At 47.0% G+C, this 27,444-nt stretch overlaps 1 protein-coding gene across 4 annotated transcripts in view; it reads right to left on the bottom strand.

Annotated features, from left to right (window-relative positions):
- The window catches only part of SRGAP2 (SLIT-ROBO Rho GTPase activating protein 2), an 86,767-nt gene that overhangs the window by 32,909 nt on the left and 26,414 nt on the right, over window positions 1-27,444 (bottom strand). For 3 of the 4 annotated variants that reach the window (XM_057400680.1, XM_057400682.1, XM_057400684.1), the window contains exons 2-6: window positions 23,992-24,184; window positions 14,140-14,302; window positions 5,506-5,568; window positions 2,402-2,617; window positions 1,837-1,965 (exon numbers count right to left, since the gene is read on the bottom strand). In XM_057400680.1, coding sequence (XP_057256663.1) covers window positions 1,837-1,965; window positions 2,402-2,617; window positions 5,506-5,568; window positions 14,140-14,302; window positions 23,992-24,184 — 764 coding nt within the window. The remainder of the gene's footprint in view (window positions 1-1,836; window positions 1,966-2,401; window positions 2,618-5,505; window positions 5,569-14,139; window positions 14,303-23,991; window positions 24,185-27,444) is intronic. The other variant, XM_057400683.1, reaches the window with a different exon arrangement.

The following is a 27,444-nucleotide window of genomic DNA, read 5'->3' as shown; positions in this document are numbered from 1 at the left end:
GGGGAGAGGACCATAAGGATTCACCCCCACTCCCCCCCACGTTTTATGTTCTTTAGATTCTGTCCTAGTGACCCTTTCATAAATAGGAGTTAATCCAAAGTTCCCCATTACTGTAATGTTTCATTAGCATCAAAGAGCTGCCTCAGTCCACAAAGTCAGGAAATTCAAAACTACTGGGCTATGTCAGGAACAATTTCTTGCTCTGAACTCACAAGGGAGAATTAACTCACTGTTACCCTGCCCTGCACACTGGAAGCACACAATGGGCTGTGCAAACATGGCAAGTTTAATGCTGTTTGCCCAAACACAATCTACTTGCAAGCAACTCGGAAGATTGCTTTTAGATTCTATTTCAAGATGCAGTATCACCAAAGGATTAAATCAAGCAAGAGAATTAAAAGCTGGCTTTAAAATCACATTTTTAAGTCAGATGCTTCTGATAACCATCACTGGTTCTAACTGTTAATTTTTGATCCACCAGGATCAAAGGAATCAAACATTGTTCTGCAGACTCTTTACTGTATGTAACCAAATGGCACAATTCAGATGTCTGAAAGGTGTGAAGAGGCAGCAGGTACAAACCAAGCAGGCCTCTTCAGCACAGCCATTGTGCAAATCACGACCCTTTACAATAACAGTGGTTCCCAAACCATCCAGTACTGAGGAGCCTGACCTCCAAAGGACAGGCTTAAATAAACACCCAGCAGAGAAGTGCACTTCATGGCATTTTATGATCAGCTGAATAAATGCATTATATATACTGTTAGCTATGATAATAGCTGACTAATTAATAATGATCAGAGTGCTCTTTATTGCCTGTGTCTAGAGACACTTCTATCATTACCTCCCCCTCCTACAAGGCAAGCTCCCTCCAGGCTTTGCAGCCGAGTAGCTCTAGCAGTCCTTGGCAAGCAGAGTAAGAGCAAGCAGCAGGCAGTGACCCAGACACAAGGTGTTCAGTGCATCTGGTACTCCAGTTCTGCCCAGTGAAGAGGGGAGTTATGTAGCTGTGAGATGTCTCAGGATTCCTCGCTGGTTTTACTCAGCGAAAGGAGGGTTTTGTGTTGTGTGTTTCACTAAAAGCAGGTATGATATCCCCTGAACACAAGAGCTTGCAGGTAGCTGGGGAACAACTTCCTGCTCCATTACTCAGTTTCTGCAGAGAGCATCCTTAAGGAAATAGGGGACTGGCTTCCATAGCCAGTTAATTTCTTCATTTCTCTGTGTGAACAGAGGCAAGCAGAACCTCCATCACTGGTGGACTGAGGTATCACAGAACAGGAGGTCTAAAAAGCAGGGAGGTTCATCCCTCTTGTGAAATATGCTAGAGAAAGCACTAGCCTTGAAATAGATGGAATTTTGCAAAACAAGTTAAAAGTAGCTTTAGAAGACGCTTCTGTCCTCAGTTTCTGTTACCAACTGCTTTACCAGTTCTACAGTTAACATTCTGTTTGAAAATGTGCCTCTGCGTTACAATTCTGCTTGTCTGCTTAAAATAGTAAATAAAAAATGCCAAGCAACTGTGATACTGAAGCTGAGTTTCATGTTAACTAAGCAAGTCCTCCTTCTGCACTTTTCAGTGTCAGGTTTCTTGCGTGAGTTTCTATCTGTGCAACAAAACTGAGTTACTCAATGACAAAAAGCTCACTTAACAGCTTAGTGACCTGCTGTTCTGCCTGTTGTTACCCTCTAAGCTGCCCATCCACGATCCTCATTTCAGTGCTGTACAGAGGTTACCAGCTGTACTAGTGTAGAAGATGTTGAAGAACGAAGGAAAGACACATGAGGGTTAGTGGCAATGATACTCATTGCAGGCACCCAAGCAGCAGCACTTACATCAATGAGATCAGATAGGTCATGAATGTAATACTTGAATACAGATGCATTGGTGGCTTCCAGAGCCAGCAGGTACTCGTTCCTTGCCTTAATAGCCTTCAGTCTGTTTTCTGTGTACTTTGCTTGGCGCTAGAAGAGAACCACAAACAGAACAGGGGTTATAAAGAGGTGCAGCAGGAGTAGCAGCATTCTTAGGAGCACCAGAGAACACTGCACAATCTTACTGTGCTCACACGTTTCTCTTCATTTGGATTCCATTTCATCAAGACTCAAAGACTTAGATTAATTATGTGGATGGTTTTAAGCAGTACTACACTAAACAGTTCTGCACTTCAAGTCTTCTCTTAAAACGGGCTGCAGGCTGGGGAGGACAGAGGTTAGAATGAAGGAACAAGGTGGGTTTATGAACCAGCTCCAGCACTACCACGGTGGCTGACAGAAGCCCATAGGTAGTCTGAGGGCTGGTGCAGGCACCCCACCTCCTCCAACAGAAGCTAGGCCTAAACTTGGTCTTTTCAGAGCCTACATCCTCCCCAGGCACTCTACACAAGCACCAGGGCAGTACCTTCTCCTTCATTTTCTCTATTTTCTTGACAGAGCTCCGTCGAACATGCTTCTCCTCAAACTTGACGTTGGAGGTTGAGTCAGGGGAGCGCGGTGTCTGCTTGTCCTCTTGCTTCACCGACTTCCCAATCTGCTTTTCCTCCTGCTTCTCCGCCTCTTTCAGTTTGCTCTGAGCACTGATGCTGTCAGCGTTGTACATATGGTAGGTCTTCATAACCTGCAGAAAATGACAGCCAAGAGTCAGAGCTCCACAGTTCCATTTGCTGAGGAAGAAATGGGTTTACCTAACCACCAAACTACACACCCATGCATTCTGCCTTACTTTAGCTGCGTGACCAAGCCTTAGGGAGAATAGGAATGATATATCTGGAAAGCTCACAGGTGAGGAAGGACAAAATCCTAAGGAAGAGGTCACATGCTTCAGCATATTTGCCAATGCACCCCCAAAACTGTACATTTCTTTAACATACCTATTTCATAACAGCTGCCCATCACGTTTATATTACATACAAATGCCCATCATGTTATATATCATACTAAGCAAACACATTCAAACAGTGCCCAACAAGCCAGATCTGGTTGGTAACTGGGAGTTAGAAACATCTCAACTGGCAAAATGGGAGTTTTCCCGTCTCAACAAAGCAGGATAGAAGACGCCTGAGTGGAAATGCAGCTCTCAGAATGAATCTGAAATCAAAGTGGATGATGCTGCAGCTGCTTCTTTGTTTCACTTTGGCATGTGCCTTCTTGTATGATCCAATAAAGGAGGCATAGAAACCAAAACTAGATACAGATTAAACCCAGCTTCCTCACTATTCAAGGGAAATTATATACCAATGTTGGGAAATGACAGCTTTCATCAGCAGGTAAGGCTGCAGAAGGAATGCCTGTCAGTCTTCCACCGGGATGAATCAGGCCTTTAAACATCCCAGATCCCAGGGAACTGTCCTGCAGATCAATAATCTGAACATACTGGTTGCCAAAGCAGCTCAGGTTCCATTTGTTTAAATCCAATTGGAGATGTAGAAGTACTTCTGTTCACTTTATCTAATGGAAATAGTATTAAAAGAGTGTGGTTCTGTTGCTCAGGGAGAAGCGTACAGGATCCTGGATAGACAACTCTTATTATAGCACATATTTTTAAGTACAGTCACAGGAATATTCCCCCTTCATGTCACAGGATATTCATGTCTAGCTTTGTGTTAATGAAACAGAACAAAAACACCAAAGGACACAACATGTCAAGTAGCTTTCATCCCTCAATGCAAAGCAATTCAATTAACATACCTAAACAAACATCATGATGACAGCATTTCTATAGGGGCTCCCCAGAATGCACAGTTCCATAGAGACACCCCAACAGTGCCATTCCAGCGTTCATAAAGCCCCCTCTTGCAAATCAGTTACTTCAGATGAACCCCCATTTACACCTATTTCACCTCAGGTTGAACCATAACATGATTTCACATAAGGAAGACACATGCTCTCCCTTCACGCAGTGATCAGCAAAGGTTTTCAGATACAAAGAGACGTTGTATTTAAACATGAAAGCGAATGGGAGCGCAGCCAGTGTTCGAGAGAGGCTCGCTGAATAATTTACACACACACACTTTGGGCTCCCGCATATGCTTAGACTATAAAGCAGGCAGTTATAATAATAGAGGCAAAGCAGTTTCTTTTCCTCTATCACTGAGAGTGGAACTGGCAGAAAACAAGAGAAGCAGAGAGAGAAATCCCAGTTTTAATGATTTTATCCTGCTGATGGTGCTGCATGGCACCCACAAGCTGCCTGCTGAGGGCAACAACGCAGTCATAGGCTGACACAGGATGCTTCCTACCAAAAACTTACAGGTCATGATAATCCTCTAGGCTTTATCTATGGAAGAAAACTAATCCCTAGCCATTTTGCCTGAAAACAGGGATTGTGCTACTCCTTTGGATGGGCTCGGAGCAAGCTGCTCAAGTGGAAGGTGTCCCTGCCTGTGGCAGGGGCTGGAGCTGGATGAGCTTTAAGGCCCCTTCCAATCCAAACCAGGCTGGGATCCTTTGAAAGAGCAAAGGAAATGTATCTCAGTGTAATGACCCAATGTATCGTTAAGGAAGGACAAACAAAAGGACATTTTGAGCAACAAAACTGTGTGTGGGTTCTGCTTTTCAAAGAGAACCAGCTCAGTAACAGCTGCAGAAAGCAAGAATTTAATCAAGCAACAGGCTTTTCCATTCATCCATGTGAGCAGAGACGGCCGGGAGCAGCATATGAACTTTTATGCACACATTCCTTCTCCTTCCTGAGGCAGTGCCTCGTTCTCAAGGTTTCCAACGGATAGACCGGGAAGCAAAGAGCGCAGATGGAGGAGAACGACTCTGAAGGGAGCTGTTTTGCTGAAAGAGCTGAGGAACAAACAAACACAGTGGGTCCCCCTGCTGAAGCCGTGTGCTGCCTTCTGTACAGAGACCACACAGCACCATGGGCTGAAGACTTGCAGTGTATTTGGAAGTAATTCTAATTATGGAATGGTTTGGGTTGAAGGGAGCTTAAACCTTCCACTGGAGCAGCTTGCTCCAAGCCCCTGTGTCCAACCTGGCCTTGAATACTGCCAGGGATGGGGCAGCCACAGCTTCTCTGGGCACCCTGTGCCAGCGCCTCAGCACCCTCACAGGGAAGAGCTTCTGCCTGAGAGCTCATCTCAGTCTCCCCTCAGGCAGGTTAAAGCCATTCCCCTTGGCCTGTCCATACAGGCCCTTGTCAAAAATCCCTCTCCATGTTTCTTGTAGACCCTTTAGGTATTGCAAGACAGTTACAAGGTCTATAATATGTCTTACTCTTTTTAAACCCAACACTGCAGCTAGTAGCAGATGTGCATTAAGGTGAGATCTTTGAGAAGCGGCGCCAACACTTACAGAGCTGAAACAACAGAGGGATAGAGTGAAAAAGTGAGATTTATGGTGCTCTATAGACTGGTGAGCACCAGCCGCCCTGAGCTGCACAGCCTGCAGACATTTATCAGCCTTGGTGCTTAGTCCCTGCTTTAACGGCAGGCTGGGAGAAGTCAAACACTTCTTCCTTCTGCCTGAAAAGATGCCAAGAGAATCAGTCTGATTTACCGTGTAGAGTTCATTCAAGACTTTCATCAAGTCCTCCTGGAGCTGCAATCCCACTTCCTTGCTCTGCAACAAAACACAGAAATGAAAGTTAATTGGGGAAGACAGTGAAAAGGCAGAGGAAGTGAGCATGCTCCCCAGCTAGAAATACTGTAGGCTCGATTAAGCACTGCTATTTATGCCAGCAAATCCAATAACTGCTCAGCCCAGAGCCACTGCTGGTCAAACTGTACAAACAGGATTAACACAGTGAAATGTTACATATGCACAGGCAGAGAAGCCTGACGGTCTGGAGACAGGGAAATTTCCAGAGAACGTGGGATTTTCAACAGTGTAAGCCTGGAAACACACGGATTTAGCAGGATCGAGCAGAACGATGAATGTGGGACAGGTCGGTATGGAAGCTAAAGAAAGGCAGGATAAGGAAGCCAACAGGAATGCTCCTCCATCGTGCCATGAACCAGGCAATACTTCAAGTGCATGAGAGCCATCCATCACATCCTTCACGCTCCCGTCTCTGTAGGCAGCCCTGCTGCTCCTCCCTTTGACCCTGACCTCACTGCCAGCCCTGTGCCACCGCCTGCCCACCCCTCTTCACCCTTACTCCTTGTCCCTCAACCACACGCATACACACGAGTTGCCGGTGCCACCTCATCGTACTGATCCCTGAGGATATGAGGGTGCTCAGATGGGGCCTGGCAAAGCCTTATGGAGACAGACCCATGTGGGAAGCCTTGCTGCAAGGTCTGCAGCTCTCACTTGTGTGCACATACTACATTGATTTCCTGGATTCACCAGAGCAGTCGCTCTTGAATACCTTCAGATACTGGAGTAGAAATGGCTCGCTGAAGATGCAGTGTTCCATGGAGTCCTAGAATGCTTTGGGTTGGAAGGGACTTGAAAGCTCCTCCAGTTCCAACCCACTGCCAGAAACAAGATTCACAGTTTTCCACCTCTGAAAGAAGCAAGCTGAAGCTGCTGCTCATCACTGCACTGACATGGGTGGCAAAGATTTTTATGACTGCCTTTTCCCTCAACACTGGAGATGATTAATGGAAGTGACTGGCTCTGCCTGAAATGCCCTCAGCACTGAACTCGCACAGAAGGAGCTTTTCAGCTGTGCTGGTTCAAGACTGGACCAATCGCCTGCCCTTCACCCAGCTCTTTTCAGCTCATTTGCTTATTTCCTGCATAAAATTGCTCATTCACTGTAAAACTGCTGAAGCATCAATTATGCGAAAGATGAAAATGAATATTTTAATGCATGTTCAGGTTGAAGAAGAAAAGCAGCAGCTTAAGAGCTGAACTGTCAAAACACCCAAGTCTTTGTGCTTCCAAATGAGCTCTCAAGAAAGGAACTGCCAGATTGCTGGACTGGAAAAGAACTCCCATTAAGATGAAGGTAAGATAGATCACAGGTGCCATGAAAACAGGAGCTGTGCAATGATCACTGCTCGTTTACTGCTGCTCCCTCTACTGATTCCACCACCAAGAACAGGTTTAGGGAGAAAATTAGCTTGGTGGCCCTGATAAATGAAAAGGCACTGGAGGAAGCAGAAGGGTTCACTTGGGAAAGGCAAAGGAAAACGCCTTAGACATTAGCACGGTTGCTGTTGCTCAAGTGCTGTAGAGGGCGGTGGACCTGACACACAGAGAACTTGCCTGAGGTCCCATAGAGCTTCAAGCGCATCCAGGTTAAAACCAGCATCACACAGGCAGGAGAGATTTCAGGCTCACGCCAGAAAGTGGCATGGAATTACAACTGAAATGCATGCCAAGGATAATCAACCGCATCATCTCTGCGCTTGCAAACGTCTCCAGGTACCAGCTGCTATTTCAACATCAATCTCTTTATTATGTTGTTCAAAAGCAGACGGGGTTTAGAATGATGCATTTTGTAAACAGCCTTCCAGGAAAAAGCAATAAATAAAAGCAAAAAAAGAAACCTGGTAAATTTTATCCTTCTCTATTCCTGGCTGTACCTGCAACTGGAGCTTGTCTGTACATCCCCTAAAACCCTGAGGAAGGGCTTGTGCAACCAAATCTTATCTCCTTGACTCCAATAATGAACTGTGGGGAGGGATCGTCCCCACAAACCGTGTCATCTCCTCACCCCATCATGGCTAAACACTTGTCCTCCTGATCTGGGAGATTATCTACTTTGATGCGCATCATTAGGGCACTCAGATGATGGCACAGCATGGGAGCCCCCCCACGCCTGAGGCTGGGGAAGGGGAAAGCAGGACAACCTGCAGCCTCAGTGTTGTACTCACAAGCTGCCTCTTCTCCAGCCCGAAACAGTAAAGTGAAAGAAGCCGCCCTAAGCACACACATGCATCAACATACACGCTCACACATGCACACATACTCCTTTGTTACAACAGGGGGTACATGCACCATGTGCAGAGCTGGAAGTTGCTGCCACCCCTGGCTGGAGCACAGATTCCCAGCGCTCGGTGCCAGCTCCTCAACGGCCTCTTTGTTCCAGCCTCCTCCCCTCCACCTCCCGGCTAATTCAATCAAGATGGTTTTGGGATCCACTGCAGCACTCGCTTGGCTGTTCCACATTCCAGCACACATTAACGACTTCAGCTTCAAAATATTTAGGGGGGATAATAAATAGGAGAGCTGAGGAATGTTGTCAGCGTTTCATGCGCCGGATCTCCAGATCCAAATCTGGTTCAGCTTCACCAAACACGCCGTGAAGTTCAGGAGATGCTTTCTGTGTAAGCTCCACAACAGCAGGGAAGCACTCAGAAACCATCAGAGAGGGAATGAAATGCACGGAGATAAGAGATTTTATCTGATACATTGCCTAAAATTATGTCAGCCCGCACCAGGGCTGGAACTGGAACCCAAATCTGCTGAGCCTGGAAACTGCTCTCTAACACAACCATTTCTCTCCATCATTTAAAAAGGAATAATTCGGGTATTTATTCATAGAATCCCAGCCTGGGTTAGGTGGAAGGGAGCTTGAAGCTCATCCAGGGATGGGGCAGCCACAGCTTCTCTGGGCACCCTATGCCAGCACCTCAGCACCCTCATAGGGAAGAGCTTCTGCCTAAGAGCTCATCTCAGTCTACCTAATAGCTAATCTAAAACTAAATATTATGCATTAGTTAACATCTACTTAAGAAGCTTGTTAAAGAGAAGCCTTGCAAGAACTTTATGGATAAGGTGCTTGGCCATCATCACACGGCCCTGCAGAACAGGAATTCTGGGAAGACCTCTTCTAAAGCTTCAGACTCTCCAGGATTTAAAGCAAAGCTAGGAAAACAAATCCTGTGTCATGTCGTACAATATCCTTGCACGGTTTGGGTGACAGCTCATCAGTTCCCAGTGTAATGGTGCATTATGGTTCAGTCACCCATATTTAACTTACAGTTGTATTATCTAGTTTTCTCCACTAGTGATTTCTTTCACCACTATGTCAGTAATAAGGGATTTTCCTTATGACAGCAAACACTCTACTCTGAAAGACCATTCCTACATGAAACCATGTCACACCACTGCCTCCCATACTCCAGGCTTAAAGAGTCTCTTCCAAACAACCCCTATCTCCTATATCTCTTATTTTGTGCTGAGTCTACTGAAACTTGGCCTTCAGGGACTCCATCCCAACAAACCAAGCAATTTATGGCTTAGGTTGGGAGGGATCTTTAAGTCCTTCTCCTCAGTGCTGCTCCAGGGCCAAAGGCAGTGTATTCCATGCCCAATCTACACGCAGAAGTGACATTTTTAGCCTGTAACATGCAGTAGAATTACTCCAGCTGTAGCCTCTGGCATTCAGTACATCGCCCTGGTCACCAGGCTCTGATCCCACCACTGCATCTGACCAGGTACGAAGTGCTACCAGGGTAACAGAAACCATCACTCCAATCACAGCACCACACTGGTGAATTCACTCCCTCTCCCTTCCTCCACTCCACTTGTTCTAAAAATAAGCAGGTAGGAAAACTGGGAGGCTTCATTTCCCCAGTGAGAAATCAGAAAGCAGCACTTCCCAACAGGCTTCTGTAGCCTTTCCTTTGGGGAAAAGAGGAAGAACTCAACAGTGCTATTCCCTGAGGCACCTAAGGCAGAGGAGTGCAGTGGGTAAGGATGCACACGTGAGAGCAGAGCTACAGCACATACTTACCATGTCTGCACCTCACTTTTACTGATGGTATTTGTCAGTTTACATGCTTACACTGGTATGGAGAAGTGCCCAGAATTTTGGCCAGGGCACTTCCTTCCTGTGCATGGGTTTTCCCTGTGTGGTGTATTTTAAGACCTTTCATACACTGGTACCAAGGCAGCCATGAGACACACTGCAGCTGTAAAGTAGGTCAGCTTAAGCACAGACCCCTTTAGAGAATTAATAATTCTTCTTCCTTGATTACCACAAGGCTTTTAAGCAACTCGTTGTGGATTTTCCACTTCACATCAAGCACAGTGTACTAACAGATAAACTGGTTTTTCCCTGTGATCAAAGGTATTAAACAGGAAGCGAAGTTTAAACCCTCAGCTTTGTTTTCTTCATGTTTTACATGGTTTTCTCCCCATACATATCACGACTGCACTTGATACAACCATGTAAAGGAATGCTGTGCTCTCAAAGCAAGATCCACCCTCTCAAAGCAAGCAACCACCCCTCCCTGTCCCCTGTCTATACCAGGAGTACACGTCCACCTCAATGAGACTTAAAGCAGGATGGAGTTACCGCTCTGAGCATCTCCAGTGTGGCTCTAGGTTAAGAGACAGGAACTTGTGCATCTGCAGAATAAATCTGCCTTTCACTGGGCCCAACCATCACCCCAGGACCGCCAAGCCCATCACTAAACCATGTCACTGAGGGCAAGCTGACCTCCCCCCGTGGCCACCCCTCAAAGCCCATCGCTGCCCCTGCTCTCCCCTCATGATCCCCCATCACCCCTCATGCAAAGAAATCAAGGGCCACATTAAAAGGATGGGGTGATGGGGGGACAGAGTGAAAAAGGAGGAAAGGGAACATCAAACCCAGAATCAACCTAAATGGAAGACTATTTTGAACTCAGGGCCACGCTGAAGAGGATAAACAGGAAGCAATCAGAGGATTGCTCTCCACAGCAGTAGGAAAGGCACCGACATCAAAGCCGGACAGTCATACAGGAAAGGGAGAGGTGACCAGAATAGCAACACCGGGTGGCACACAGGCTTGAAACCAGCCCTGCACGAAACCCAGGGCTAACTCCTGCGCAAATAAGGAAATATGACCTCCTTCCTCAGGTGTACCAGTCTGGTATTAGAACAATTCCGCTCAGTTTTATTTGCTCGAGAGGTTATTTATGTCACCATTTATCTTCCCTTTGTTTTGCAGTAGCGCACAATTGAGGTGACACCATTCCTGAGGCCGATGCCAGATCCCCACTGATGCCAACAGGATCTATCTGCTATAGTTTCCAGCCCTGACTGACAACATCATCTACTGAGATGTGAAAGTGATCTCTTAGGAGAACCCAAGACAAAGGCTGTGGAAAGAGAAGGGTGCTCAAATACCTCCACCTTCGGCTGCAAGCCTCAGTAAGTTCTAACCCCACATCTGGTGCAAACAGCCCAGTGCTCTGATACTGAAAGGTTTTACAGGGAGAGCTACGTGAGGAAGTAAACAGATCCCAGAGGCAGGAAGAACCAGGGCTGACACACGCTGTACGTCCAGCACCACTTCAGGGCTAGCTTTGGCAGCAAACACAGCTTCTCTTATCAGCAGAGCTACCTTTGAAGTGGCTGGCAAGCTTCCCTCTAGCACTCAGGCAATTGAGACCCTCCACATCGTAACACAGCCCTGGAGAGGGATCTTTTCATCATGAGACAGGGACAGAAGAACTGCACAAGCAGAGCCATGGACCAAGGAGGCTTCCCATGGCACTGTGAAGGTAAACCCTTGGAAAAGCCATGTGCAACGCTGCTGGAATCCAGGAGGTCACCGATTTCAGGACAGACCCGTCCAAGCTCAACCATCAGCACTGCTGTGCCCTTTGTAGAACTGGGCCAGGGGTCCAAGAGTGAACACAAGAATCGGTCTCAGCCTGTCCACCGGAGCCACTGGAAGAGACAAACCCACATTTGCCCCCACCAGTTCCAGTGCTCCTCTGCACAGCGAGACCTGGTTTGGGCTCATGCTGCTCCAGCCACACCACAGTAGCTCCCACCCGCTTCCCTTCACATCAGTGCCACCCTCAGGGATGTGCTTCCTTCCCAGCTCAGACCTTATCACGCTCACCCAGGCCCCTCACAGCCCTCAGGCTGGATTACGGCTGCACGCTGTACTCAGATCGCTCTCGTTTGAAGCGGCTCACCACTTCACACAGTGCCAGATACAGAGTTTAGCAACAAAAGGGATCTTAAGTACATCTTTTTTTTAGCCTGGTTGTTCCTCTTAGCTCACCTGCTCCATCCCAGCAGGACACAAAGCCCTGAATTATAAATGGCCCAAGAAAAGGATCTCATGCCTCAGGATTTGATTTCAACTGCTCTCAGTAAATGGGGAGCTCTGTATCCTCTCCATTTCACAGCATTATTTACAAGCCAGTGAGCAGCTCCTAAATGGAAGTCACTAGAGCACCTGCAAGCAGCCAGACACATAGAGCTTTTCTTAGAAGGTCTTTTCCAAGCAGAACTGTAAAGATGTGATGTTCCTCAGGCCTTCAAATAGCAAAGCGCCCTTGTTTTTAATACAGGTCCCCTGGGTAGGATGAGCCAAGGCCAGAGAGCTCCCAAACCAGCAGCAAGATTGGCAGCCCAATTCCAACAGCTACAGTTGCCACTGGCAAACAGGAAAAGCCACGCTTGTCAGAGACAAATAGCTGGGATTTCGAGACAAATGCCTTCTGTTTGTGTTAGAGCTGCGAGAAAGCAACCAGAGGGGTATTGGGTTTTGGTGGTCAGTGGTTTGGTTTTATTCCTCTACCCCAATCAACCCAAGCAGGACAAACCCATTGCCATGGTTTATATAAGGCTTTTATAGAAGGGGCTGAAAATTAAGCTGCTCTTTTCCAGCCAAATTGGGATCCTATCCATTTCCTTGTAGTGCTTTGCCATGGCATTTTCTCAGCCACCTTCCTCAAGCACAGCCTTTGTTGAAATTCAGTGGGGAGATTACTCCTCCTTTGGAAGGATTAGGGGAATTGAAGAGTAGCTGCCATTCAGTAATCCCATGTAAGTATCTAATCAACCATAATGTAATTACCAGAAAGTTTTAAAAGGTCAAAAAGGCCTTAGCATGATGCTACTTGAGAGGGAGAAGGTTCCTCCTCTGCCTGGGGAGTGACTCAAAAGAAGAAATAAAAGCAAACCAGATTGTCACACATTCTGTTCCTATCCCTTAAAAACTCCAGAAATACACAGAGGACAAACAACACAACTGTCCACTTGTTCGCATTCCCCTATGGAAATCAGCTGCCAACACACACAAATACCTGCTGTAAAAGAGCAAACACATCCTGCTCTCCAGGTAACGCACAGCACACTGCTCCCTCAAGTGCATCTTCACATGAAACATCACACACCATATCGAGCACCGTTTGCTAGCAGTCTAAACAGACTGCTTTACACATACTGGCCTCATCAGTTAGAGCAATAGAGAGACACTAAGGAAAACCGGAATGCTCTTTCCTCGAGACATTTAGAAGACTGTCAAGACCAGAGTGAAAAGCCAACGTTACTGCTGACTGCACCTAAACAGATTGTAATCTACTGACACCGTTTTAACTTAACTGACACCAGTGGAGGCAAGAAGACACACGTGAAAGTACACCAAGATCTTCTGATGAACACTGTTCCTCCCCCACTTCTCTCACAGTCTTTATGTGATTTAGGAAAAGTCTCCACTAAAGTACTCCCAGAAAGCTCAAGTCCTCCTGCAATCTCTTCTCTAGGCCTTGCAATAGTAGAAAGAACTCTCCGTGTCATGACACATTGCAAGGGGTGAGCAAAGAGAAATGGCTTTCAAAGTCAGACCTGCAATGTTTTTAATGTGTCACCTTGAAGATGTTAGAGCCATTGACTGGAGAGACCAGGCATTACCATTCAAGAGGAGCTCCAGAGCTGCCCTATCATGTTTCTTCTACTGGAACAACAGAGTCTTAATAGAAGAATCCTCTCCCACGCTGTCCCATAGTATTTTCCAGGTAGGAATCAAGGGGAGGCTCACCAAAGAGACATCAGCTGCATGTTCTCCTTTTCCAGAGAGGACAATACATCCATTTCTTATGTAGCATGGTAAGAATTCTCCCCAGTTTTTCTTTTAGCAGTAGTTTCTCCTCCATGGGAAATACAAGTTTAGTTTGAGAGAGCTGGTCCTGACTATATTCAGAGTTGAAGACCTGGAGGGTTTCTGCATATTTAATAGAAGTTTCAAACCACATACAACCTCTGATGAGGAGATTAAGAGGAAAAATCAGCCTGAATCGAGACCAACAAATCAAAACTGACCACTTGTGGGACCATCCTAAACCACTGCAAGACGAAAATGACTGAAGAAATTGAAGTCCAGCACAGTCACCCATGAAGAGGAAGAAAGCCCATGTGTCAGCACAGCCACCAGTGACTCGATCCACCAGTTAATAGCTAAAATGGTATCTCAGAAGGGACAAAGGAAGTGGTGCAGCACTGAGTTACCTTCTTGAAGAGGCGCCCCGAGTCCTCGCTGACCTGCACGAAGCGTGGGATGATGTTGTTGAGATAGATGTCACTGAGCGTGGTGTGGTCCCTGCTCTCCCGCTTCACCTGGTTGAGCAGGAGATTCCAGCAGTTCACTGGGGACAGCACATTCTGATCCTTCCTAGAAAGGACACAAAACAGAAACAAGAATTGGGTAGGACTGAAGTGCACAAACCCATTCTGCTCAAGATGGTCTGTACCTAGAAATGCTAGAAATTCAGCTACAGGATGCATGGACTGCTGAGGAGAGCAGAGGATGGCTATAAAATGGCTATTGCACACCCAGAAAACACACCCTAAATCACACAACTACATTCACACGGCCACAGGCTTTTGTCCCCCAACAAACAAAGGCAAATGTAAGCTCCAGGATGCCAAATGTAGGCTTTGATTTCTGCTTTTAAATCCAAGATTCTGTGCATAAATTACAGAGCCTGAGGGACAGCGATAGCTCCAGTATCTGACACCAGGTTTCCCTGCGCTGTCTCAGGCAGTTGGGACTTCACTACAATAATAAGATTTCAGATGCTAAATAGCATCTGCATAGGAAACAGAATGTTGTGGTTTATGTACATGTGAGCATATATATCTGTCCTGAGCAAAAGAAAAGGCAACACTCATAAAACCAGCTTGATTTTCTCATCTTTGAACTTCCTCCACCTTAGCACAGCTGATTCATTCTGCACCCTGCAAATAAGCAATGCAAAGGGCAAAAAAACAAAAGGGAGATGAGAGGAACCTCAGTTTATTTAGATCAACGTTTCATCTACTAAAGGGAGTAAGTCACTTAAAGCACCATTTCTTAAGGCACTAGATGAAAGCGAGGAGGCTCGCGGGGATGCTGCATGGCCCTGGTTGGAGCTGGCACGTCGAGGTGTAGTCTGAACTCAGTGTTTACTTCTCCTTAGATCTGTTTATCATTTGTTTACAGTACAGTAATAGTTATTTAGAAAAGTAAGGCAGACCTGGAGGAAAGCCAACGCTGCTCTTGATTACTGCAAGCAACTGCAGCCCATTTCTTCCCTCTTAAAAGAAACGTGGTTTCATTTCCATTGAAAGAGAGGAATATTCTGCACTGAAAAGGACAGAATCTGCTGCAAGAGATGTCTGACACTGGGCAAATTAACCTGTGGCAGAGTTTCATTACCCTTGCCATGACATCAGTGATTGGATTTGCAGTGCAATACAGGTAATTTTAGATAAGAATAGTTTCAGACCAGCTGATCACGATGCTTTGTTTCTCAAAAGAATACGAAAAGCTCAAGGAAATAACTGCAGCTTGTGATGTCCAAATCTGCTTCCAGGGTTGGAGTGTGTGTGTATATAGTGGGGGGGTGTGTGTGTGTGTGTGTGTGTGTGTGTGTGTGCAAAAAGGATTCCGGGCTTTTGGGTCTCCTGGTGTTTTGAGTGAAAGGATAATAGAAAATAAAGAATGGGATGCAGAGATTTTATTTGGAGACAATATTTGTCTCCCTACTGTACGTCCTGTATTGCAGATACTGCTGACGCGCAAAACCAGATGGAATGATCAAAATGCAGAACTGCACAAGGTTGAAACTGCCAGATGTTCAGCTCTATAAATCAACCAGTCACCACCCCCCCCCCCCATCTGCAGTAAGCATTTGCAGCACACCGTGTGTTTTGTTACTATGCCAGGGAGCCAAACACTAACTGCGAGACCCAGTGTAAATCTATGGGCGCTGAGCAGGCTGCAGCAGCCTCCAAGGGCACACACTATCTGATGGAGATATAAAGCTGCCACCACGAAAGAAGGCAATATACACAGGAAGGGTTTTTCTAATTTAGAGAGACAAGAATCCAGCTTTCCTCCACTGAAGAGAGGGCAGGAGGAGGAAAGGCATCTCCAGAAAGAGCTTCTCCAAGGAGCAGCGCTGGGTCAGAGGGGTACACACCATCTGCACAACCACCACCTCCACCAACAAACTCAGGTGGAAGACAGGAAGCAAACAAAGGAAGAATTGTGGGCGATTATAAAGAGAAGTTGACGAAGGACAGTATTCAAAGTTAAAAGCAGGCTGGTCTGCTCCTTTACATCAATGATACAAAAGGACTTTACACACTGACTTTGTATTTGCTCTCTAAAGCTGGAAGAGCTGCAGCAAGTGAGAATTAATCAACTACCAGGAAAAGGGGGGGAATTAAACTTAGGAACAAAAAGCTCAGACTCCACCAGCTGAGTGTGTTGTAGCTGTTCAAAACCCTGCCTCAAAACCCTCAACAGCCTGTTACAGCTTCATCACTCTGCTGCTCCACTCTTTCCTTAAGGCTGGTGCAGCCACAGATCTCCAAGCAGCCAGAAGCAGCCCAGCTGTGTGCAGGCTGCTGACTTGTCTTCTCAGCCTTTGGACCACTCTTCTGCTTGAGCTGCCAACCCAAAACCACAGCTGGTTTGATCCTTCATATCTCCCATCACTTGTTCAGCCTGGAGAAGAGAAGGCTCCTTCAGGGGAGACCTCAAAGCAGCTCCAGTGCCTAAAGGGGCTGCAGGAAACCTGGAGAGGGGCTTTGGACAAGGGTCTGTAGGGACAGGGCAAGGGGAATGGCTTTAACCTGCCAGAGAGGAGGCTGAGATGAGCTCTTAGGCAGAAGCTCTTCCCTGTGAGGGTGCTGAGGTCTGGCACAGGGTGCCCAGAGAAGCTGTGGCTGCCCCATCCCTGGCAGTGCTCAAGGCCAGGTTGGACACAGGGGCTTGGAGCAAGCTGCTCCAGTGGAAGGGGTCCCTGCCTGTGGCAGGGGTTGGAGCTGGAGGAACTTTAAGGTCCCTTCAACCCAACCCACTCTGGTATTCTGTGATCCTCCGTCTCATTATGAATCTTTGCTCTCTATTCCACAAAGAGCACTTGGCTCCTCACAGATGTTCCTACCGAGGTATCTGCCCAACCCCATCATGAGCAGCTTGGATGAGTTGTGAGCATCATGGACCGAGCATCATGGCAGTAGCCAAGGGACCAGAGAGCGGCACGGTACGAGTGCCTTGCTTTTCCAAAGGCAACTGGGAGAGATGCAATAGTTAACTGGGCAATTCCCAGCTGTCCAGGCTGCCCTACCACAACCCCCGAATCTATTCTAAGGCACCACATAGCAGGAATACCAAGAGCCCATGAAAAGCATGGTGAGTAAAACTGCTGGTGTCTAATGGCGCCAGATGGGCTGTTGACACACTCCGTGTGGTTACACATGAAAGCCCATCCTGCAGGAAAAAATCATCACATCCCCACACGCTTCCCATCCGCCACCGGGACTGTCACCTTCGGATCAGTGCTGCGAGCGCCGCAGCCGGAGCTCAACCTCGGCAACCACAGCTTTTCCTTTAAACTCCTTTGAGTTCTTGGTGTCTCTTGGTTTCATTAACCCCTCCAGTGCCTCCTTACAATGGTCCCCCTTGCCTTTGTCCAGGTTCAATGCTGTCACAGCAAGGGTTTTATAGGAAGCAAGACAAAACCTCTCCGTACTTACTAGTGACAGGCTTGCCAGCACTGGCAAGAAGCAGATCAAGGCAGGTCTTGAGACAGAAACGAAACAGAAAAGGGAAGAGGCAGTTACTTGCTACAGACCTTCCAAGAAGCCTTTCAAACTGCACACATTAACTGCTGAGGCACCCCTAAACACCCAGCGCTTTCAGGGCTGGAACACGGGCACGGTTTTCACAACACCGAGCAGAAGTTATACAACTGTTTACAACAGACCCTTTTCTATCGTCACCATAAGCAGATGGCAGGGAAGCAATTTGCCATTCTCATTAACCATTTCAATCCTCAAAGGAGCTGGCAAATCCACTCTGCTTCCAGTTTCATGTCACCACGGAGGAGGGATGGGAAAGGGAAGAACAACACGCAATAGGGACCGATGGGTATCACTGGCATTGAGCTTGGCTTCCACTGGTTCCACAGACTGATCCGAGTCTGTATTCGCCCTTCAGCAGCAAAACGGATGAGATCAACCCAAAGTTTCAAGACCTGGCTATGAACTTGCCCAAAGTGCTGATGATTTCTCATTCACAACTGTTTGACTCCAACTTGCCCCGCAAGGAGCGGAGGAGGAGGAAGATGCCAAGATCCACGTCTATTTCCAGCACTATTTACACTGGTTTCAAGATCGTGTGATGATAGCAAAATCTGGAGAGTTTATTTAGGTGAGCTCACAGCAGTCGGGGGTGTTTGGGAGCAGGAAGAGGAAGCTGTGCACAGATTCTGAAGGAACCACAAAGTATGAAGCTCTGTGGTTTCTTGGGTGTTATCTTGATGGGGCCCTGTGCAACTTCCACTTCAAAGGTTCAAGAGATCAGAAGGGAAGATTGAGTCCCAAGTATCTGAAATGTCTTAATTAAATTACTCATTCATACAAGGAAGAGACAATCCAGGATTCATCTGCTTTAAGGCAAGTAGGAGACAGCGATGAAGGCCGGTGACACTTGGCTGGGTGCTGCAAGGTAACCCTGTTCAGAGCAACAGACCTTAAAAGACAACTCCCTTCCCCACAAGAGACTAAAACCAAAACACCACACCCAAACCCCAGGAACACTGGGTTTCCATAAGGAGCACGAGACAAAGGAATGGGTCAGATGGGAACGAAAATGCTACTAAATAGAAAGAAACATTTAAAGGACAGAGGCACATCACATCACCTGCGTGAACAGAAAACTCCTCTGACCGTTCTTCCTCTGAACCGAGGGGTTTGAAGCAAGTCTCTGGTGGTACACACAGAAACTGAAGTTTCCCGTTCCACCTCCCTCTGTCTCCCCAGATATTCAGGATGTTTCCTAGAGGTGTGCAACACACGTTCCCAGATCCTGGAAGAACTCCATCCAGAAGAAATTCATCACTGTGAGGGTGCTGAGGCGCTGGCACAGGGTGCCCAGAGAAGCTGTGGCTGCCCCATCCCTGGCAGTGCTCAAGGCCAGGTTGGACACAGGGGCTTGGAGCAAGCTGCTCCAGTGGAAGGTGTCCCTGCCCGTGGCAGGGGTTGGAGCTGGAGAAGCTTTAAAAACCATTCCATGATTCTATGATCCATGTAAGACTGGGAAGAAGGACAAAAGCACTTGCTTGCTTTCCCTCTGTCCTAGCTCAGGTTGGAAGGGACCTTCAAGGATCAGGCAAGTCCATCCGCCTGCAATGAGCACGGATAGAATGCTTCATGCTTCTAAAAACCTTCCAAATGTTGTTACTCAAAAGACTTGGGGGGACAGGAAATGTTCAGGGCTCAGCTCCATCAGAAGGAACCACAGGTCGAAACTGCCTAGGACACTAATTATCCATTCGAATGATAACACCACAACTGAAGTCCACGTGACACGAATGCTTTGATACCTCCTGCACGGCGTCATCTCTCCTGCAAGAAACCACTGCAGCTTTAAGAAAACTCCGCTGGATTTCTCTGCTCATTCACATCCACGTCTGATTCCCCCTCAAAGTGCTCCTGACACAGCTCAGCCTTCCCTGCGAATTCTGAGGATTACAGGCATGGACATGGATGCTGCTCCCTGCCCTCCTCTTCCAAAAGATTCCAGTTATGAACATCTGTTGTTTACAAGGGCTCAGCCTGAAGGTTGCCAGACTTACTCTGCATCTTCTACTTCGAGGCAAAGGCTGCCAGAAAGCCATCTGAATTTCATGCTGGGATACCCTGGACATCCAGCTGACAATCGCACCTCAGGATCCTACTTCCAAAGATTATCTTCATCTAAAAGATGGCCTTAAAATAGCAGTTTATTTTCATGTTTCCTTGTTTCTTTTCCTTTTTTTTTTTTCCCTTGGAAAGAATCACTGAAGCTTTGCCATGGTTTTTACAGTCTTCACTCATTCTTTGAATAGGAAAATGCCTTTTGGACAAAATCAAATTAAGTAGAACTGAAGCCTGGTATTAAAGGTCCTGGGGCTTCACTGCAGTGGGGCAGAGCCTCCCTCTGAGGATGGATGTCAGAGCAGCTCTGTTGCCTACAGGGACCCCAAGAGCCACAGGCAAGAGGAACACCGGGATGGATGCTCTGATCTAACTGCAAACAAGAGATGCTCAGTGACTACCCCTTGTAGTCATACACACTTTGTAACCCTCAGGCTTGCTCAGCCTGGAGAAGAGAAGGCCCCTTACAACAGTGTTCCGATACCTAACGGTGGCCTACAAGAAACCTGGAAAAGGACTTTTGATGCAGACATATGGTGACAGGACAAGGGGGAATGGCTTTAACCTGCCAGAGGGGAGACTGAGATGAGATCTGAGGCAGATTCCATGGGATTCTATGGTACACCACACCTGTGACCAACAAGCTCTTTTAACAACCGGACGTGTAAGACTTGGGCTGTGGAATGTAATTTTCCCTGCAGTCCTTACATCTTGTGCAAGGATATTTACCACTGGGTACTGAAGCAGCCTTTCCCAATATATATGGATTTTATATGACTATTCTCTTTAATAGTCTTTTCTAACTGAAATAGCATTTTTTTAAGAGAATAGGCAAAATGAGGCATAACAGCCACGGCAGAGTAGTTAAAAGTAAGTAGAACCTGGGATACATCCAACTGCCATCAACTTAGATGTCACCTTGGCTAAATCAATCTGTTCCCCTTCTTCAAAGATGCAAAATGAGAACAACACACACCTACCTCTGTAAATCATGTTAAGATGCTCCAGTGAAGCTAGCTTCACACTCTGCAAGGGGCACACAGCCTCCAAGCCCATCACCAGCTATCCACTCTTTGCTGTCAAGCCCCAACCACCTACATTTCAACTCCAAACTGTAGCCACCTGATCACCTCTGCTGCAGCCACATCCAAGGAAAATCCACCCCATGCACGGCATCTGTTAGAAACCCAACACAAGCTGCACTTCACATTGCTCCCTCCTGTGAGGGTGTGCTGGATGGAGGAGAAAGCCACACAACCCAATTTCCAGGGTCAGCCCGAAGCCTCCTGCCCTTGACAGTGTTCCTGAAATGAGCACATCAGGAGCAACTTAGCAATTACATCCTAGCTCCTGAGTATGAAAGCACATGCAAATTACAGGGTAGCTGCCTGACAGATCTCCTCCTTGACAGCGTGTTATGGGAGCTAAAAACGGCAAGTGACATGGTAAGCACTCCCTGAATGATATGGTACCTTCCGACACAATCATCATCGCATGGGAAGAACATGCTATTACTGTGTATTTATAGGGGCACAGCCAGGCAATTACAGAGTAGCCACCCTTCCATGCACGTCTTGGAGTCATGTAATACCAGGCTGCTCAGGAGGAGAGGGATCATGGTTGGCTTTGATCAAATGCTCTTTCGGGGGCTTCCAAATGAGATTACAGCTGCAGCATCTACAGAGCAGGTACCAGCCAAGTTCCCCTTCACTCTTCAAGCAGTGTTGGGGATAGGTTAATTATAATTGGAACTGCTTCCTTACTGATCCCTGTGGTATTCTGACACATCCCTGAACGTTACAGCCAGCAAATGACTGCACAAGTCATAGATGGAGCTGCTCAGGTCAGCCAGCTTTACAGCCACTGCTGTAACACATCCTGCCCACACACCCAGCAGCCTCACTGTTAACAATCGCGTCTTCCCTTTATTCTAACTCTCGACCAGCTTCTACATTTGGGACTCAACCCCTGCAGGGGTAACACATTCCAAAACCAAGATGGTTTTCTCCCTCTCTGCTCCATTCTGGAGAGACCCCCCTGCATCCTGCATCCAGCTCTGGGGCAACAGCACAAGAGGGACGTGGAGCTGTTGGAGTGAGGCCAGAGGAGGCCATGGAGATGCTGCGAGGGCTGGAGCAGCTCTGCTCTGGAGCCAGGCTGAGAGAGCTGGGCTGGGTCAGCCTGGAGAAGAGAAGGCTCCTGAAGGGGAGACCTCAAGCAGCTTTTAGATGTGGCTGCCCCATCCCTAATGGATTTCCAGATTCTTTCAGGCAATGTCCTGGACTTGACGTTTAATTCAGCAATTCAAGTGAAGATTTTATGTGCTGACAGAATCACCAGTCCAATCGAGGCTGCACTCAATAACTGGCATATTTGAGGTCAGTTTTGTGCAGGTACAACTTTATAAAAGCCCATCTAAAGTACAAACAGCTCAAAAACCAGGGGCAGGGGGCAGTGAGGAAGACGCATTAGAACAAACACCCTGCAGTAACACAACCAGCAGATTTAATTGCCATGAAGAATGACACCATGTAGGATTTACTGAACAATGGTAACAACTTCACATTGAAAATTCACTCCAAATCTCAAAATAGGAAGCAAGCTGTATCCAACATTCCCAACACTGAAAGCTGAACACAACAGCGTTTCTGATAGGATGCAATATAAAGGAAACCACCTCAATTTTCACCAGGAAGAAGGACAAAATCAACTGGAAAAGATCAATCATAATGCACAGGAATATGACAGCTCAAGGCACCATTTCTTTCGTGCCATCTTAAAGGCATGTGCAGAATATGTGCAGCTTAAAGCTGTAAGAACACTTCCACTGTAAAGGAAACAAAACACTTAAGACCATTACAGGTATACAGATGCATAGAACAACTCTTCTCCAATCTATCAGTGATGCTCAGTCATGTTTCCCCACAGTGCAGCACATTGTGTGTTTTCAATGAGAACTGAAGTAAATCACATCAAAGCTGCCCAGAAAGGAAACAGAATGGTGCCTATTGAATGGCTTTCACAAAGCAAGCGTCTAATGGGAGGGGAAAGCCGATACATCCCCACATCCCTGCAAGCACAGCAACAACAAAACAAAACACAGCCAATGACCCCAACAACACTAACAGTGACACTGCACTGTGGGTGGAGGCAGCCCCAGATGGATCCTCTCAGCCCAAACTGTCCAAGGCAGGAATGATTCAGATCCAAGGCTGCTTTTGCTCCATGTTTTTCCCAGCTGCTCCCCTGACAACAGAACCCAACCAGCTTGTGCACTGCCCGTGTGTCAGCTCCCGCAGCGCTGTGGCTCTCTGCTGGCCACCTACTCCTGGGGCTCATGGCTCCGTGCCACACAGCCTGTGCCAGCCCCTTCTGCATCCCTCCTAGGAAAACCACCTTCCTCCAGGCAGGGCTCAGCAGTAAATCAGGCAGCTTTGAACCCATGAAACCATGACCATGCCATCCCAGCTCCAAGAGCTAAATGGGGAACAACCAAAGCAGTATGGTCAGACCTACTTGTAAACAATGGTTCAGGCAGGTGAGACAATTCATTGTCAATGAGGACATCTTCAAATTCTAATCGAGTCTCAACAGCTTGGTATCTCGGGATTCCCCCCACCATGGCACAGCTCTCTTCGGAAGTACTATTGACCTTACTTCTCTGCTGTTCTGAAGTGGTAGTAGCAGAGAATGCTACAAACTGAGATACAACACTTCAGTCCTACACTGAGTATGTGCAGGATACTGAAACCAGAGAGCTGCAACAGCAAACCCCAGCACAGAACAGATGGCAAAGAGTTACCCTTTAAATAGAACCGACCACAGCCGCTGACAGTGAAGGAAATCCTGGGTTTGCCCATCGAATCTGCCGTACAGCTTTGCCCACCTTCCCAAGAAAATGACTCCTTTTAGACATGCCAGTTTTTACCATCCCATTCCCTACTGACAACATGCGACCTACCAGGTATTACTGAAGTGTAGTTAGCAACCAGGCTGTGGAGGAAGATGAAATGAGTTCTGTGTTTAACACAAACTTGGGAAACACTTGATTCTGACATTCCCAAGTGCTGGTACCTACATTGACTCTATCAGCTCTCTGCTGGCATTCCTGTCCTTGCAGCCACATCTACAGGGGGAAAAAAGGGCAAAAACAAAAGGCAGATACTCTACTTGAATTGCTGGTCTTTGGTGCTCCTAGTTTTAGCCAGGAATCTCTCAGCCAACTTCTCCAAATTCCTTGAGTAATCCATCTCAATCTCTGCCTTCTTGCGGAAGAAATCCTGCAAGTCCTGCAGTAACTGGACCCGAAGCTCACACTGTTGGTCAAGGCATTTCAGCTGCTCTACCAACTGGGCACGGATCTCTGTAACAAATAAAAGCACTAGAGATTAAACAGAATCCCATTAGAGAAAACACCATCAAAATTCTCCAGTAAAATATAGTTAAAACCACGTTCCCTCATTCATATATAGCAGCAAAAAAGCTCCATTAGGATGAAATGTATCTGCAGACAGAAAGTGATTGCAATCGCATCTCGGATGCGCCAGCCACAGGAAAACCATCCAACATCCTGCAATCCCTGGCGCAGCCCTTGGAGCAGAGCTTTGCTGCTGGGGAGTGCATCAGTTACAAGTGTCAAGTGCATTTTTGGCATCAAGGAGAAGTGGTCACTGCCTAAAAATGTACTGAATCTCAGCTTGGAAAAGGACTGAATGCTGCAATACCCCACATCGGCTCAGGGAGCCACCTGGGGGAATTGCTATCCAATTCCTTTGCAGGCTACTCCTGATGCAGAGACAAGACATTGCACACACTGGGGCTGCCCCCAAGGCACCAGTTTGGGATTATTCAGTTAGTTCCTGAGTCGCCAACAGTGCAGCTCTCATTACAAACCAAAAGTCACCGAAAAAGATAAAGACACTCCTTCAGGGAGCCAACGTGATGGCACTTGCCTTGAGAGACTTATCTCCAGGAAGACTATAAAATACCTATGTCTAAAGGACCCATAAATGACACAGATACAGGTGGTAGCGTTCTATTATGCACAATTATTACTGAAGTTATCTATCTATATGCACACAATAGTTAACAGTTTTCAAACAGTTTACAAATAGAACAACTCCTCCCATTACACCTTTAAGCCAGGGTGCTCTCATCTTACCCAGTCTGAATTTCAGGGATGGGAGAGTGAAATGACTCTGCCCATGGTCAAACAGGACAAGAAAACATAGCAGGAGCTAATCTCAGAATGCAGAAATATCCAGTGGTGCAGCTACTGGAGGTTATTTGGCTTTTATACAGGCAATAAACTCAACATGAAAACAATAAAACGTGTATTTCCATCTCTGAGCACTCCAGCTTCAGAGATGCCTGCTATTGCTTGACTCTGATTGCTGCTCTTGCCAAAGGTTCTCAGAGGTGTGTTGCCCCAAGATGAATTCAGAATCAGCAATAAAGTAAGGAACACGCAGGTCTTGGGCAGGCACAGCTTTGTACCTCTGCATCCCAACCACAGGCACCCACAGCTTCCCCACCACAACTGAAGAAGGGTGAGTATCACTTCCCAAATACAATTTGCTAATCCCTGCTGCTGTGCACATCATCTCCATCCGGCTCGGTTCCCAGTTACAAAGCTACTAGCAGACTTGCAGAACCATGCATGAGTGCCCTGTTTAGTCAATGCAAACAAGACAACCCCATTCTACCTGTGCCTTTGTCATTAACACTTTCACGAAGCACAGAAAGTGAGGCAGTGAGGCAGGAACAGCACCAAAAGGCACGGTCAGGGAGTGCTTCCTCCCCGCAATGAGCCAGCCTGCCCAGTCCTAACACTCACCTGCAGGTCTGGCATTCAAGAATCCCAGCCGGGTTTGTGCTGAAGGGACCTCAAAGCTCCTCCAGCTCCAACCCCTGCCATGGGCAGGGACCCCTTCCACTGGAGCAGCTTGCTCCAAGCCCCTGTGTCCAACCTGGCCTTGAGCACTGCCAGGGATGGGGCAGCCACAGCTTCTCTGGGCACCCTGTGCCAGCGCCTCAGCACCCATCAGCTGGATGAAACACAAAGTACCACTTCCCAACAAGATCAGCACAGCACGCGTGTAAACTGTAAAACTACAACAAAGCTCAAGCCCTTGGTTCTCAAGGTGGGATACTTCACATGCAGCTCGCTCGCTGAACAGCAACAAGTAGTAGTAACCTTTTCCTTCAGTAAGAAATGCAGTATCAGCATGCCTTCATTCTAACTACACTCAGTGTTTGTGGCAGGGAGCAGGGACAGATGATGGGGCTGCCCGCAGGGGAACAATGAGCTATTCAGCCCCTGCTTATCGAGCCTGTGGCGCGGGGCTGGAGAGGGCAACCTTGCTCATCTTTCAAACACACAGCACGCAGTCCTGTGCCACAAAATCCAATCAAGAATGCAGGAATTTCCTGAGGCTTACTGGAGGATGAAGTGTCTGCTTGTTTTCCCATTGCTTACACAAGCATAAGGTTTTTAAGTCGGGCTTACTCCGAGGACAGAGCACAGCCGAGCCGGAGCTGTGTGTGAGCTCTAACCCCCGGGTCACCGCATCACACGGGACCTTTTCATGTCTGCAGTCACAACAACCACTTTCATTTGGAATTCACTGCTTTTGCATCCTTCATTTCCCCAGGTTGTTAGGTTAACAGCCACTTGAAACACCAAAAAGCCTTCCCCCTCCTTTCCTGTTCAAATAGGATCCCACCCACTGTGATCATTCAAGACGAGGAACAAGCTCCTGAACACCCTGCTCCTGCTGCCAAGGCTTCAAGTGCCTGAAGGTGAATAAACACATTGAAATCAAGGTCAAGATGCCCATAGAAGAATTGGGATTAAACACCAGGTATTCTTATTCTCACACTAAGCCTTGCCCTGGATGGCAGAACCCTTTCTATTGTACTTTAAGCTCACGTGGCTGACAACTACATAATAAAACGTCCTCAGTAGGAACAGCAAAGTTTTCCATCCATTTCAAACAAACCACTTCTTCACTCCCATCACCAGATCCATCAAGGCACCTGGGGCACAGAGGGACACAGAGCTGTATAATGCCAGACAGGTGAATAGTTCTACTTTTCTCCCCTCTGCAATCACCTTCTCAGCATTCCCTGGAGCAGTCAGCAGGCTTGTCTGATGAATGAACCCAAAGGGGATGAAAGAACTTCTGCCTCCTGTATTTTGGTGACATTTGTCATTCTCAGCATTTATAATGGATCATTTTCTTTTTCCTTGCTGAACTTAGAAGCATGCAGAGCATTGATAGGCATAATTATTATCATCCAGTTACTGTCCATGAATAAAATGCTGGTATTTAAGTAATGATGCCTTCAATACTTCCATGGAAGTGTCATCGCCAGTAGTACCTACCATAAGAAAGTTAAGAGACATACTACATTTGAAGCTACCACCATACCTGGTCATAAAAAACCTGGATGATGTTCATTAATTGACTGTTCCTGCTTGGAAAAGCCTAACAGTTTAAACGAGACCAATGACTAGGTGCAGATCCAAAACACTCCTAAGCTACAATCTTGGGAAGGATCCAGTAAATGAAACTAATAGTAGGTTATCCTTTATTTATTACCCTTAAGCAGATTACAAGA

The sequence above is a fragment of the Pezoporus wallicus genome, unplaced genomic scaffold (genome assembly GCF_028554395.1).
Source record: "Pezoporus wallicus isolate ANWC-B61680 ecotype Strahan unplaced genomic scaffold, APGP_CSIRO_Pwel_v1 scaffold_7736, whole genome shotgun sequence".
NCBI lineage: Eukaryota > Metazoa > Chordata > Aves > Psittaciformes > Psittacidae > Pezoporus > Pezoporus wallicus.
This window is presented reverse-complemented; position numbering and strand designations above follow the sequence as displayed.